This window comes from Rana temporaria, chromosome 3 (assembly GCF_905171775.1).
Source record: "Rana temporaria chromosome 3, aRanTem1.1, whole genome shotgun sequence".
In the NCBI taxonomy this organism is placed as follows: domain Eukaryota; kingdom Metazoa; phylum Chordata; class Amphibia; order Anura; family Ranidae; genus Rana; species Rana temporaria.
In genome coordinates, this window is record NC_053491.1 from 248,856,549 (window position 1) to 248,868,097 (window position 11,549).

Consider the following 11,549-nt stretch of genomic DNA (forward strand, 5'->3'; position numbering starts at 1 on the left):
CTACCGAGCTAACCCCTCACATATGGTGGAGAATGCGGGCAACTAAAGTGAACCCAAAATGGAGGAGATACTGAAACAGCTGGTTTTATCAAATGCAAATCAACAGCAGATGAATGCAGATTTGGAGCGGAGCCTTGCAGCTCAACAGCGGAGCCTTGCAGCTCAACAACAGGCTCACCAAGAGAGCATGGCAGCTCAACAACAGGCTCGCCAAGAGAGCCTTGCAGCTCACCGAGAGAGCATGGCAGGCTTGGAAAAGAGACACCAGCAGCAAATGGAGGCCATCATGACACAGCAACAAAGCCCAGCAGAGAATTGTCTGTTGTTGGAGGAGTGCAAAGACTTTGAAATATTTGATTCGTTTACTGGTATCCTTGGAAACAGTCCACCCTTAACATCTCACTGGGAGCGGTGGGATACATATTGTGAGGATCTGACCAAGTACACAAAGCTAACTAGTTTGGAAACATGGGGAACAAAAGAGCTGGATTATCTTCGTCTTGATGACTTTTCAAGTCCCTATCCAGATGAAAAAGTTATCAGTAAAACTCCCACTCTTGCTCAGCTAAACAGTGAGGAGCTTTATGAAGACCGATTTGAAAGAGTCCCCATACCTGTGCAAAAGGCTTTGAGTGGTGCTGAAATGAACATGGAGGAAATTGATCACGTGATCATAGTGGGTGGAGTCACTTGTGTACCTAAAGTTCGAGATTCAGCCAAGTAAAGTACTTGTTTTTGTGGTGCTGTAGCCAAAAAACAGGAAAAGACAAATGAAGATTTTTTTTGTGAAAGCAGTACAAAATGTTTTGAGAAGAAATACCGCTGTGATGGGTGCCACAGTGTTCTGATGAATCTGATGAGAAAAACTGCTGGAGATCACCAGATCCTTCTGTTTGGTGTCTTTCAAAGACTTGCTGTGTTCCTCAGAATTGGATCTGTGATGGTAAACCAGACTACAATGATGAGCCTGATGAACAAGGCTGTGAACGTAAGGAATGTGGCAGTAACAAGTTCCAGTGTACTAATGGACAGTGTATTCCCTATACTATGCACTGCGATGGAGACAGTGATTGTGGTGACCATTCAGATGAACAAAACTGTACAGTCACTAAACACGTCCGCTGTCAAAGTGGGGAATTTAAATGTCCATCTGGTGAATGCTTGCTAATGGAATGGAAATGTGATGGTGCAAAAGATTGTAAAGACGGAAGTGATGAAAAGGACTGTAAATTGGAGAAGATCACTTGTGAAAATGAGCAGTGGGCTTGTGCTAGTGAAGATCAATGTATTCCGACCTTCTGGCGGTGTGATAGTCGCACGGACTGCCATGATGGCAGTGATGAAGTTCACTGCAAACTGCAGATGTGCAAAAGTAACGAGTATCAGTGTAAAAATCTTAATTGTGTTCCAACTAATGCTGTTTGCGATGGACAATCTGACTGTCTGGATGACTCAGATGACGGTGGTGCAACCTCAGTTCAAGATGAGCGTGACTCTGATGATTCAGAAGATAATGAACCTAGGGAGCGAACATCCAGCGATGTAGAAAATGGTAGCAATCGTAATGCTAGTGATTCTGAAAATGAAGATGCTCAAAACCGAATTCCCAGTGATTCGGAGGATGAGCCAACCAGAAAAAAAGGCACGAATGAAATTGAGTTTGGGGTAGACGAGGAAGGATTTGTTTACCTTTCGTTTGAAAACCTGGAGCCAGTTGACAATCCACAGTTCCTCTGGTCCAAGGACTACAAGGGAGCTCCAGACTCAGAGAGAACAGACATTTCTACCGATGGAAATAAGTCTAAACTTATTCTAACAAACCCTTCTGAGGAAGATGTAGGCACCTATGCTGTTGAAGTGCCAAATACAGATGGAGTATCTGCTAGTCACATGCTAACAAAGGAAGAACTAGAGGAACTGATGCGCAAAAGCCAGGATGTACGACATCCACTAATACGGAAAATCTCAGGCTGGAATGTAGATGTACTGGAGAATGGAGATGTGCGCCTCTGGTTACAAGTAGAAAAACTGTCCTCTGATGCAGTTTTGGAGATGATTCTTTGTCAAATAACTTTTTTTTTTTATTGTATAAATGCAGAAAAAGTAGGTATCACACAGTATACAGGAGCATACGTCACAACATACCGGTAAACAGCAGTATAAGGCACATAACAGCCCGCGTGGTACGTTGTTATGAGATACCTAACACAGGTCCATTGCATAGGATTAGGCAATATCTAACACCACATTAAAGAACAAATACTGTATTACATCAATACGCCTATGCATGCTGCGAAACAACAAGCAGAAAAGGGGCCTCAGGGGTACCCCCAGGGGAGAGGAGAGAGAAAAAGAAAGGAAAGGGTAGAAAGGAAATAAGGGGGAAAAGAGGTAGGAGAAGGGAAAGCACATCGAGTCAGCTCAATTACCTGGTCACGGTGGGTCCTCCCGGAGACGCCAAGGCGCCCAGACCGCATCATGGGCCTCCAATCTGTCCTGTATCCTGGCCGTCATCCTCTCCATCAGCTCCACGTCTTTAATTCTAGCGTATAGGGCCCCCGGTTCAGGAGGAGAGGATTTTTTCCAGTTTAGAGCTACAAGGCATCGGGCAGCTGTGTGGACATGACGCGAGAGCTTTCTACAAGGCAGCGGGGCTCCCTGAGGGGACAGGCCCAGGAGGAAAAACTTGGGGGTCATGGGGACTTGTACTTCCAGGAGGCGGCTCAACAGTTGTTGCACCGCAGTCCAAAATGGGACAATCCGCGGGCATTCCCAATAGATATGGAAGAGGGAGCCTCTGTCTCTCTGGCACCTCCAGCACCTGTCAGAGCTAGTAGGGAATATGGAATGAAGCACGTCGGGGGTCATATACCAGAACAAGAGAACCTTATATGTGTTTTCCCTGTAAAGCGTACACATTGAGCTCTTTGCTGCCTGAGACCAGATAGCTCGCCACTGTTCAATTGGTATCGCCTCGCCAAGGGCCTTTTCCCATCGGTTCATATAAGAATGTTTGCCTAGGGATTCTAGGGGATAGGCATTCAGTGTTTTGTATATCTCCGAGATTAAGCCCTTCTGAGCCGATCCGGCTAGAACCATCCTTTCAAAGGGAGTTGGGGATGAGAACTGCAAGGTGGGTGCTATAGACAGGGCGTAGTGTCGGATCTGCAGGTAACCGTAGAAAGCCTGCCTAGGGATATCAAATTTAGATTGCAGACTAGCAAAGGGCAATAGCTTACGCGACAGAGGGTCCACCAGGTTCCCAAAGTGGAACAGGTTGCGGGACGTCCATGGGTAAGACATTTGATGAGTGAGACTATCTGGCACCTTGGGGTTATACATGAACGATGTCAGGAGCGAACGTTCTGAGGACAGGCCACAGGGTTGTGACAATCGGCGCCATAGTCGTCGAAGCTGAGCCATGGAACCTAGCATACGCTCAGGGGGAACCTCCGCATTCGCATCCCACAGCAAGTTATTAGGGTGGGTCGGGGCCAACCATAGTTTCTCAATCTCCGTCCACCTGTTGTATGACCGCTGGGTGAACCAAGAAGGTATTGCTCGTAGCTGAGCGGCCTGATAATACTTGATGAGGTTAGGGAACGCAAGTCCCCCATCTGAGCGCGCCGCCGTCAGCACCGATTGAGGGACTCTATGTCTTTTGTAGTTCCAAGTAAACTTGAGTAGGTCGGACTGAAGTGTCCGCAATTGTATGTAAGGGACGGGGATGGGTAACGTTTGGAAAAGGTAAAGAAGCTTCGGGAGTATCGTCATTTTAATTGACGCGATCCGGCCAAGCAGTGAGATATGGTGCTTTTTCCATTGCAGCAGCAGGGATCTTATGGACCGGAACAAGGGGGGGAAGTTCTGTTGGTACAACGTTGTGAAGCTGGGGGTAATGTGTATCCCCAGGTACTTAAGGGAGGTTGTCTGCCACCGATAGGTGAAGTTGGCCTGCAAGTGGGCCACCTCTGCTCCGGGGACATTTAGTGGGAGGGCCTCTGACTTGGAGGTATTGATTTTAAAGCCCGACAAAGCCCCGTATCGGGACAGTTCTGCGTGAAGGTTCGGGAGGGATATCCTAGGTTGCGTCAGGGAGAGGATAATATCATCCGCAAACAGGAAAATTTTAAATTCCCTGCCCCGGACTGGCAATCCACGGATAGATGGGTTCCCCCTTATCGTAGCCGCCAGGGGTTCGACACATAAGGTAAACAGCAGGGGTGAGAGTGGGCACCCCTGTCGGGTGCCATTAGTAATGGGGAAAGAAGATGAAAGGGCAAAGGGCGTCTTGACCTGGGAGGAGGGGTTGGAATAGAGATGTCGAATCGCACTCAGGAATGGGCCCCGTATCCCGACGTGGCGCAATGTGGCGAACAGGAAGGGCCACCCGAGCCGGTCAAATGCCTTCTCGGCGTCCAAGCTTAACAGCATGGCCTCCGTGTTCTCCCTGCTCGCCACATCCACCAAGTCAATTATCTTTCTGGTGTTGTCTCCCGCTTGCCTAAACGGCACAAAGCCCACCTGATCCTTATGGATGAGGGACGGTAATACTGCATTTAGACGGATCGATAGCAATTTCGTAAATATTTTGAGGTCCGAATTTAGCAGGGCGATAGGCCTGTAGTTGGCACAGAGAACCGGGTCCCTGTCTGGCTTGGGGATCAGGGTGATAAAAGAGCGCTGCATGTCAGCTGGGACGGTAGTATCCCGGAGGAAGGCGTTAAAAAGTTTACACATGTGGGGAAGCAGCAGGGGTAGGAAGGTCTTATAGTATTCGTAGGGCAGGCCATCCGGGCCTGGGGACTTGTTGGGGGGCAGTGATTTGATAGCCTGCTCTATTTCGTCCTCTGTAATCCGCATATTTAGCGATGCCTTATCCGAGGGCTGGAGTCGGGAGACGCCACTTTGCTCTAGGTATTGCTCAATGTTACGGGAGATGTCCGGGGCTAGTGGGTCCCTGGGTATGTTGGGATTATTGTACAGGTGTTTATAGAAATCGGCAAATGTGTGGGCTATATCTCTAGGGTGGGATTGTAGGCAGCCCGATCTATCCTTGATTTGGTGGGGCGTCGTTGAGAGGTGGGCGTCACGCAGTTTCCTTGCTAAGAGGGTGTGGGCCTTATTACCTTTGTCGTAGAAAACCTGCCGTAAACGAACTAGTGCCTTCTCCACCCGCCCCAGGGCCAAGTCTTTCAGGGTCGCCCGCAAACTAACGACTTTCCTAAGGAGAGCGACCGAAGGGGACAGTTGCAGACGGTGCTCAAGGGCCGCAAGCTCCCCCTCAGCCCTCTTTTTGGCGGCTAGTGCGTCTCTTTTCAGAGCGGCGGACAGAGCCATACATTTACCCCGGAGAACCGCCTTATGGGCCTCCCAGAGCGTAGAGACAGTGACATCAGGGGTGTTGTTTTCTGCGAAGTACAGTTGTAGGGTGGAGGTAAGCTCCGTCTTGGCCGGGAGATGCCGTAGGAGGAAAGTGTTTAGTTTCCAATTGTAGGGCCTCTGCACTGGTGAACCCAGATCTAGCGTCAGTAAAATAGGAGCGTGGTCTGACCATGATATCGGGAGTATGTGTGCCTCCCGGATCACCCGAAGCGTAGTGTTGTTAGCAAAAAAATAGTCAATGCGAGAGTGAGCTCTGTGGGGAGACGAATAAAAAGTATACTGCCGATCGCCCGGGTGGAGGGCCCTCCAGGCATCAAAAAGAGCATATCGTCTAGAGATTTGGCGGAACAGCCTCGAGTCCCTAAGGGCCCGAGCCGATAATGTCCGGGGACCCACCACATGACGATCAACAGTAGCGGAGTGGGCCAGGTTAAAGTCGCCCCCTATTACTAAGAGCCCATGATCCGATTTAAAGAGGCGAGTGAAAACTCGGGCCAAAAACCTATGCTGCTGGACATTCGGGGCATATAGTGCACAGAAAGTCACCTCCTGTGTCTGCCACAGGCCTTTAAGTATGACAAAGTGTCCGTGGGGGTCGCTATAGCAGTTAGAGCAAGTGAACGGCGAGCCGTGTTTGATGAGTATTGCTACTCCAGCACGCTTACGGGGCCCCACGGCAGAGAAGATCTGCGGGAATTGCCTGGATGCGAATGCGAAGGTTCCAGTGTTATCAAAATGCGTTTCCTGAACAAAGATTACGTCAGCACCCGACTGTCTGAACTCCCCAAGTGCCAGATGTCTCTTCCTATCCGAATTTAAGCCATGAACGTTCAAGGACAAAATCTTAACCATGGGGTATGTATGGAGGGGGGGAGATGTCTCTTACCTGAAGTGGTGCTGGGCTGATGGAGATCGGAGGGCAAGGACAGAGGAGCTCCGGGAGGGACCACGGTCCATGGTGAGTCACTCGATGAAGTAGGAGAGGGGGGGAAAGGGGAGAGCCAAGAAAAAGAGAGAGAAGAGAGACATTAGTACATACGGATAAACAATGAGCAATTAAGCACAACAGTTGCATTAGACCTTGAGAGGCCAACGGGCCTAGGTCAACACGGAGTCCTGAGGACCCCCCCAGCCACACCTCAGTCGGGTGCGCCGGGTGAGTGCCCCGGATCCCTGAAGTGGTCATCAAACGCGGGAAATACTAAAAATACAATTAAATACGGTCACTAAACCAAAAGGGGGGGGGTGGGTGAGCTAGAAAAAAGGGTCTCACAGTCTCTCAGGTCTCAGATGAGACACGCCCATGTAGCAGATTGAGTTTGGGGCGAAAGGCACATTAGGGGGGACTATATAGTATGTCCAGGGCAGGATCACCATTTTCAATGGGGAAATAAATGTACCAAAAGGGGAAACATGCGAGAAAAAATTCAAAACAAGACAGAATCCGCATCCTGAATGAAGAACAAGTCAGAGTTCAGGTGCCTCTGTGGTTGTTCGCCCTGCGAGGGGCCTCCTTGTTCCGGGGGCGGTTGGAGGGGGGCACTTTCTGCCAGACAACCGGCGGAGCGGGAGGGGTGGCCACCAGATCCCAGTCCGGGAGTTGGGGGACAGGAATCCCCAGGACATCACAAAAAGCATCGAGATCCTCTGGATACCTCAGGACGGCCGTCTTGCCCTGATGTTTGGCTGTGAGGCTAAAAGGGAACCCCCACCTGTAGATAATATGGTCATCTTGCAGGGCCCGTAGTAGAGGTTGCAGGAGTCTGCGCTTTTGCAGAGTGATCCAGGAGAGGTCCGGAAACAATTGTACTGGCACATCTTGAAAAGTCACTTTCCTCGCTAGGCGAGCTTGGCGCATAATCTCTTCTTTCAGGAGGTAGGAGCTAATCCTGCAGATAATGTCCCTTGGCTTGGAGGCAGCATTTTTGGGGCGCAAAGCCCGGTGGGCTCTATCCATCTCAATGCGGGTAGTAGGGGGCACCCCCATGAGTTTGTTAAATACCGTTTGCAGCGTATCCTGAAGGTCTTCCGGGCCCTCCAGTTCTGGGACCCCCCGCAGCCTGATGTTATTCCTGCGCCCCCTATTGTCCAAGTCCTCCACATGGCGCTGCATGGAGATGATTCTTAATGACAAAGTCATCCAAAATACACCGAAACGAAAAATAACATTTGACAAGGAAAATGGACTTATTGAAATAATTAAGGAAGACTTTGGTGAAGAAGATAAAGGAACGTATACTGAAAAAGTAGTAGATGGAAAAGCATCAAACCAGCTCATTGTTACCCTTTCTGGGAAAGATTTTGATAAAGTTTATGATGAGTCCCAAAAGAAGGTCACAGAAGACTGCCACGTTATTATGATATGCAAAGTTAAAAATACCAAAACAGAGACCACGCTCAAGTGGTCTGTGGACAAGAAACCACTATCTAACGGACAATTTGATAATCAAACTGGGTCAGGGACACTTGTAATGAAAAAGTTTACAAAGGAAGATAAAGGACTTTACAAAGCTGTGGTAAAAGATAGCAGGGGAGACGACACGACTGAAATGGATCTTACCAAAGAAGGTATTGAAGATATAATGCGAAAAATTTGTAGAAAAAGTGCAATGTCTGCCTCCCCACTGAAAGGTAAAGGCACAGCTGACGGAATTAAGATTTACAGCGATGTGAAATATTTCATGGAGAGCATGAAACCTGTATGGCACCACAAAGATAAGAAAGTGGAGTTTACTAGAGAGGTGGAAGAAGAAGAAGACAATGAAGATGACAAACCTGATATCAGTGATACCTTTTCAGAGCCAGGTTATGAAAATTATTCTGTTGAAGATTTGAAAGGAATAACTGCCGTGTCATCGAGGAAAAGACGAAAGCAAAGGTATTTCTGGGAATATAGCGAGCAATTAATGCCTTCTCAACAGGAAGGGATGCTGAGACTGTTTGAATGGGACAGACACACGCTTCCCAGAAATATGTACCAGAAGAATAGTCTGCAACACGGCAAGTACACTGTGAAGAAATCTCGCAGGACAGGTGTGGAAGACCTGACTCCAAATCCAAGAAAACTTCTGCAGATTGGTGGTGAACTGCGTAAACTGAATAAAGTAATCAGTGACATAACACCCGTATCGGAGCTTCCTGTCACTGCCAGGCCGCGATCTCGTAAGGAGAAAAACAAGCTGGCTTCCAGAGCTGGCCGTCAAAAAAAGAAAGCCCAGTATGAAGCCAATAAAGTGAAGCTGTGCCGCCTGAATACTGAATATGATACATTGCTGTTTGTGATCAATTCAATAAAACAAGAGATAATGACACAAATACAAATCCCCTGGGTGAAATGGGCTTTGGATTCTCTCCGGTACTACCTCGTGGGTAGACAGTTTGAACTGCTGACGGATCATGCCTCATTGAAGTGGAGGGCACAGACCAAAGATTTAAAGGGACAGATTGAAGATTTAAATAAGCTACAACTAAAGCTTAAAGAGACCCTAAAAACTAGCAAGGCTAGAGAGAATAACCTCACAGAAGACCTGGAAAACCTAAACCAAGAGTTGCGAACAAAGCAGAGAACCCTTAAAAAGCAACAGAAGGAAAAAGATGAAGTAAACAAGGAAAATGAAAAACTGAAAAAAAGGGTGAAACATTTGATGAGCAGCGTACAGAGCAAGTCCGATCTGGACAGTAAACAGAGCAGGATAGATGAGCTTCAGAAGAAAATTAAAAAGCTTGAACTGGTAACGCATCGCCCCGGTGCTAAAATGGGGAATGCAGATGGGTTGTCCCGAGTGCATGCCTGCCTGGCAACCTGTGTCCCAACCCTAGGGTTGAAACAAGAGGGGGGGGTATGTGACAGGAAGTCAGGTAAATCTGTGGGTGTTGTCACTGCTGGGACATACGTTTCTGCCTTGTTAGACAATACACCAATCATTATTAGGCGTCGGCTGCCAGAAATAGCCAGGAAGGCTAATGGCCGTTGGAAGACTCCAGCTGTTCAGAGTGAGGCAATTAAGGACCTCTATAAAGTAGCCCAGAAGATAACCACTAATTGGCTGCATCACTCCTAAGGCTGTGTGAACAGGAGAAGCAGTGCCAGACAGTCTCCTGATGAGGTGAGGAGACCATTGACTTTTCTGTGTGATAAAAAGTCCAAAGACTATTGTTTGTGCTGTATGAGCAGCACTGTCTATCCAGCGGTAGGCTGTGTTAGACTTCATAGATAGGTTCCTGTGTGGAAGGTAGACGCCCAGAGTGGCTAGAGTTTATTTTATGTTTTGATTTTGTTTATGCTGTTTGGATACTTGCAATTGTTTTCCAGCAAGAAGGAAACTAAACCAGAAACTTTGTTTTCAACCGTTTTTGATTGCCAGTCTGTATAAGTTCAGTGTGTGGTGAACCCATCCAAGGGGTCACACACCCCGCTACCGAGCTAACCCCTCACAATATATATATTTTTCTCTTTTTACACTGACCTACCTTATTAGAAAGTGGAGGGGAGATAGGAGGTATGTAACATCTGACACTGACCAGCAGTAGCTTAGGAAAGTTATATATATCTGTCATTCACTATTTTTCTGGGTAGTCGTGGTCATGAAAATTTGACTCATCATGAGAGTATTATGAGATGAGGGATATATCATGTCTATTGCTCATCTATAGGTGTCTAGTAATATTATGCGTCACTTATATATCTGTGAGACATATAAATAATGGTAGATACATTATAATTTGATGCAGATCTTATCATTTTAATTAATTTAATTTTATAATTTTTTATATATATTCCTTCAAATATATATTTTTCTTAATATACAGTATATGAGTTTTTTTGTGTGCTCACTGGTCACTGGGTGATTGAATATTTGCTTTAGAGTGTTTCATATATTTATAGTTTAGGTCTGGCACATTTAAGTGTACTTATATACATCACTATTTACCTCACTTTTCAATATTAATATTCACTGTTGTTAAGGGTTAAATACTGTACACACAATAACAACCCTACTAAACTTAGCTTCCATGGAATAGATAGAGTGCATAAATATACTGTATGAGGGGTAGTGACATGGGTAAGCAAATTTCACAAAATAAGACAAGGTGGATCTACTAGTTAGAGACACTTGGTCTAGCAGGTCTCAACATAGACATTGATTTAATTTGTTTCCTTAATGATTTTTAACTATTTAATATAGTTTTTCACATATGCATGGACAGTAACTGAATTGCATAATAGTTATTTGTTGCAATAGTGGAAATCATTTCAGAGATTATTTTGGTGCATTGACACATGAAAGGGTTTGCTATATACGGTATGTTGTATTTTCTTTTAGTATCACAACCAATTTTTTTCAGGTTTGTAAGCACAGGGTGTAGTAGTAGCGCCTAACTTTGTCATTTTAAATCTTAAAGATGAATATACTTGGATTTCTTAAAATTTATGACAGCATTGCTTGAGGTACTTAAGTCACTCCAGATGCACTTTGAAGATTGTACACCAAACTTGTGCTTGCTAACTACAAATACAATTAGTTTAATATACTTTTGGTAAATACAGGTACACTTTAAACATGTCTGTGGTAAAAAATAATTAAAAATAAGTACTTCATTTTACATTCTTGGAAAATAAGCTTAATTGCTTTCTTTCAGTCTTTTAGATGCCAGCTCACAGTTGCTAAACTATATGCAATACCATCAAATTAAAAGGTTCCACGAGGTTAGACAATGAATTATGTTTAATAAGATTGAATTATTAATTTTGAGCACTTTATGAAAGACAAACAGGAAATATTAAAGATAATGAGGCTTCATATTCTCACCAACCACAAATCACGTCATTTGTAGAAAATGCCTGTACTAGGTATTCATATACAATACAGTATATTGAGCTTCATTAGTCTTTATTAAGTCCATTTTCAAACTGTGGCAAGAGCTGGCCTTCAACAATACCTCATTACTGGAGGTGTGTGCAAGACAATCTAGATGCATAGTTACATAGTTACATAGTTACATAGTTAGTCAGGTTGAAAAAAGACACAAGTCCATCCAGTTCAACCACAAAAAAAATAAAAAAACAAAAATAAAAAACACAGTAAAATCCTATACACCCAACTCCATTCCCACAGTTGATCCAGAGGAAGGCAAAAAACCCCAGCAGAGCATGATCCAATTTG

At 45.7% G+C, this 11,549-nt stretch overlaps 1 protein-coding gene across 1 annotated transcript; it reads left to right on the forward strand.

The window, feature by feature from the left end:
* The first annotated feature begins 241 nt into the window (after positions 1-241).
* LOC120930435 lies at positions 242-11,104 on the forward strand. Its single transcript, XM_040341620.1, has 5 exons — positions 242-676; positions 910-2,052; positions 7,503-8,659; positions 8,759-9,063; positions 11,034-11,104. The coding sequence occupies exons 1-5, from the start codon at positions 242-244 to the stop codon at positions 11,102-11,104; spliced, it is 3,111 nt and encodes a 1,036-aa protein (XP_040197554.1).
* Positions 11,105-11,549: the final 445 nt, after the last annotated feature.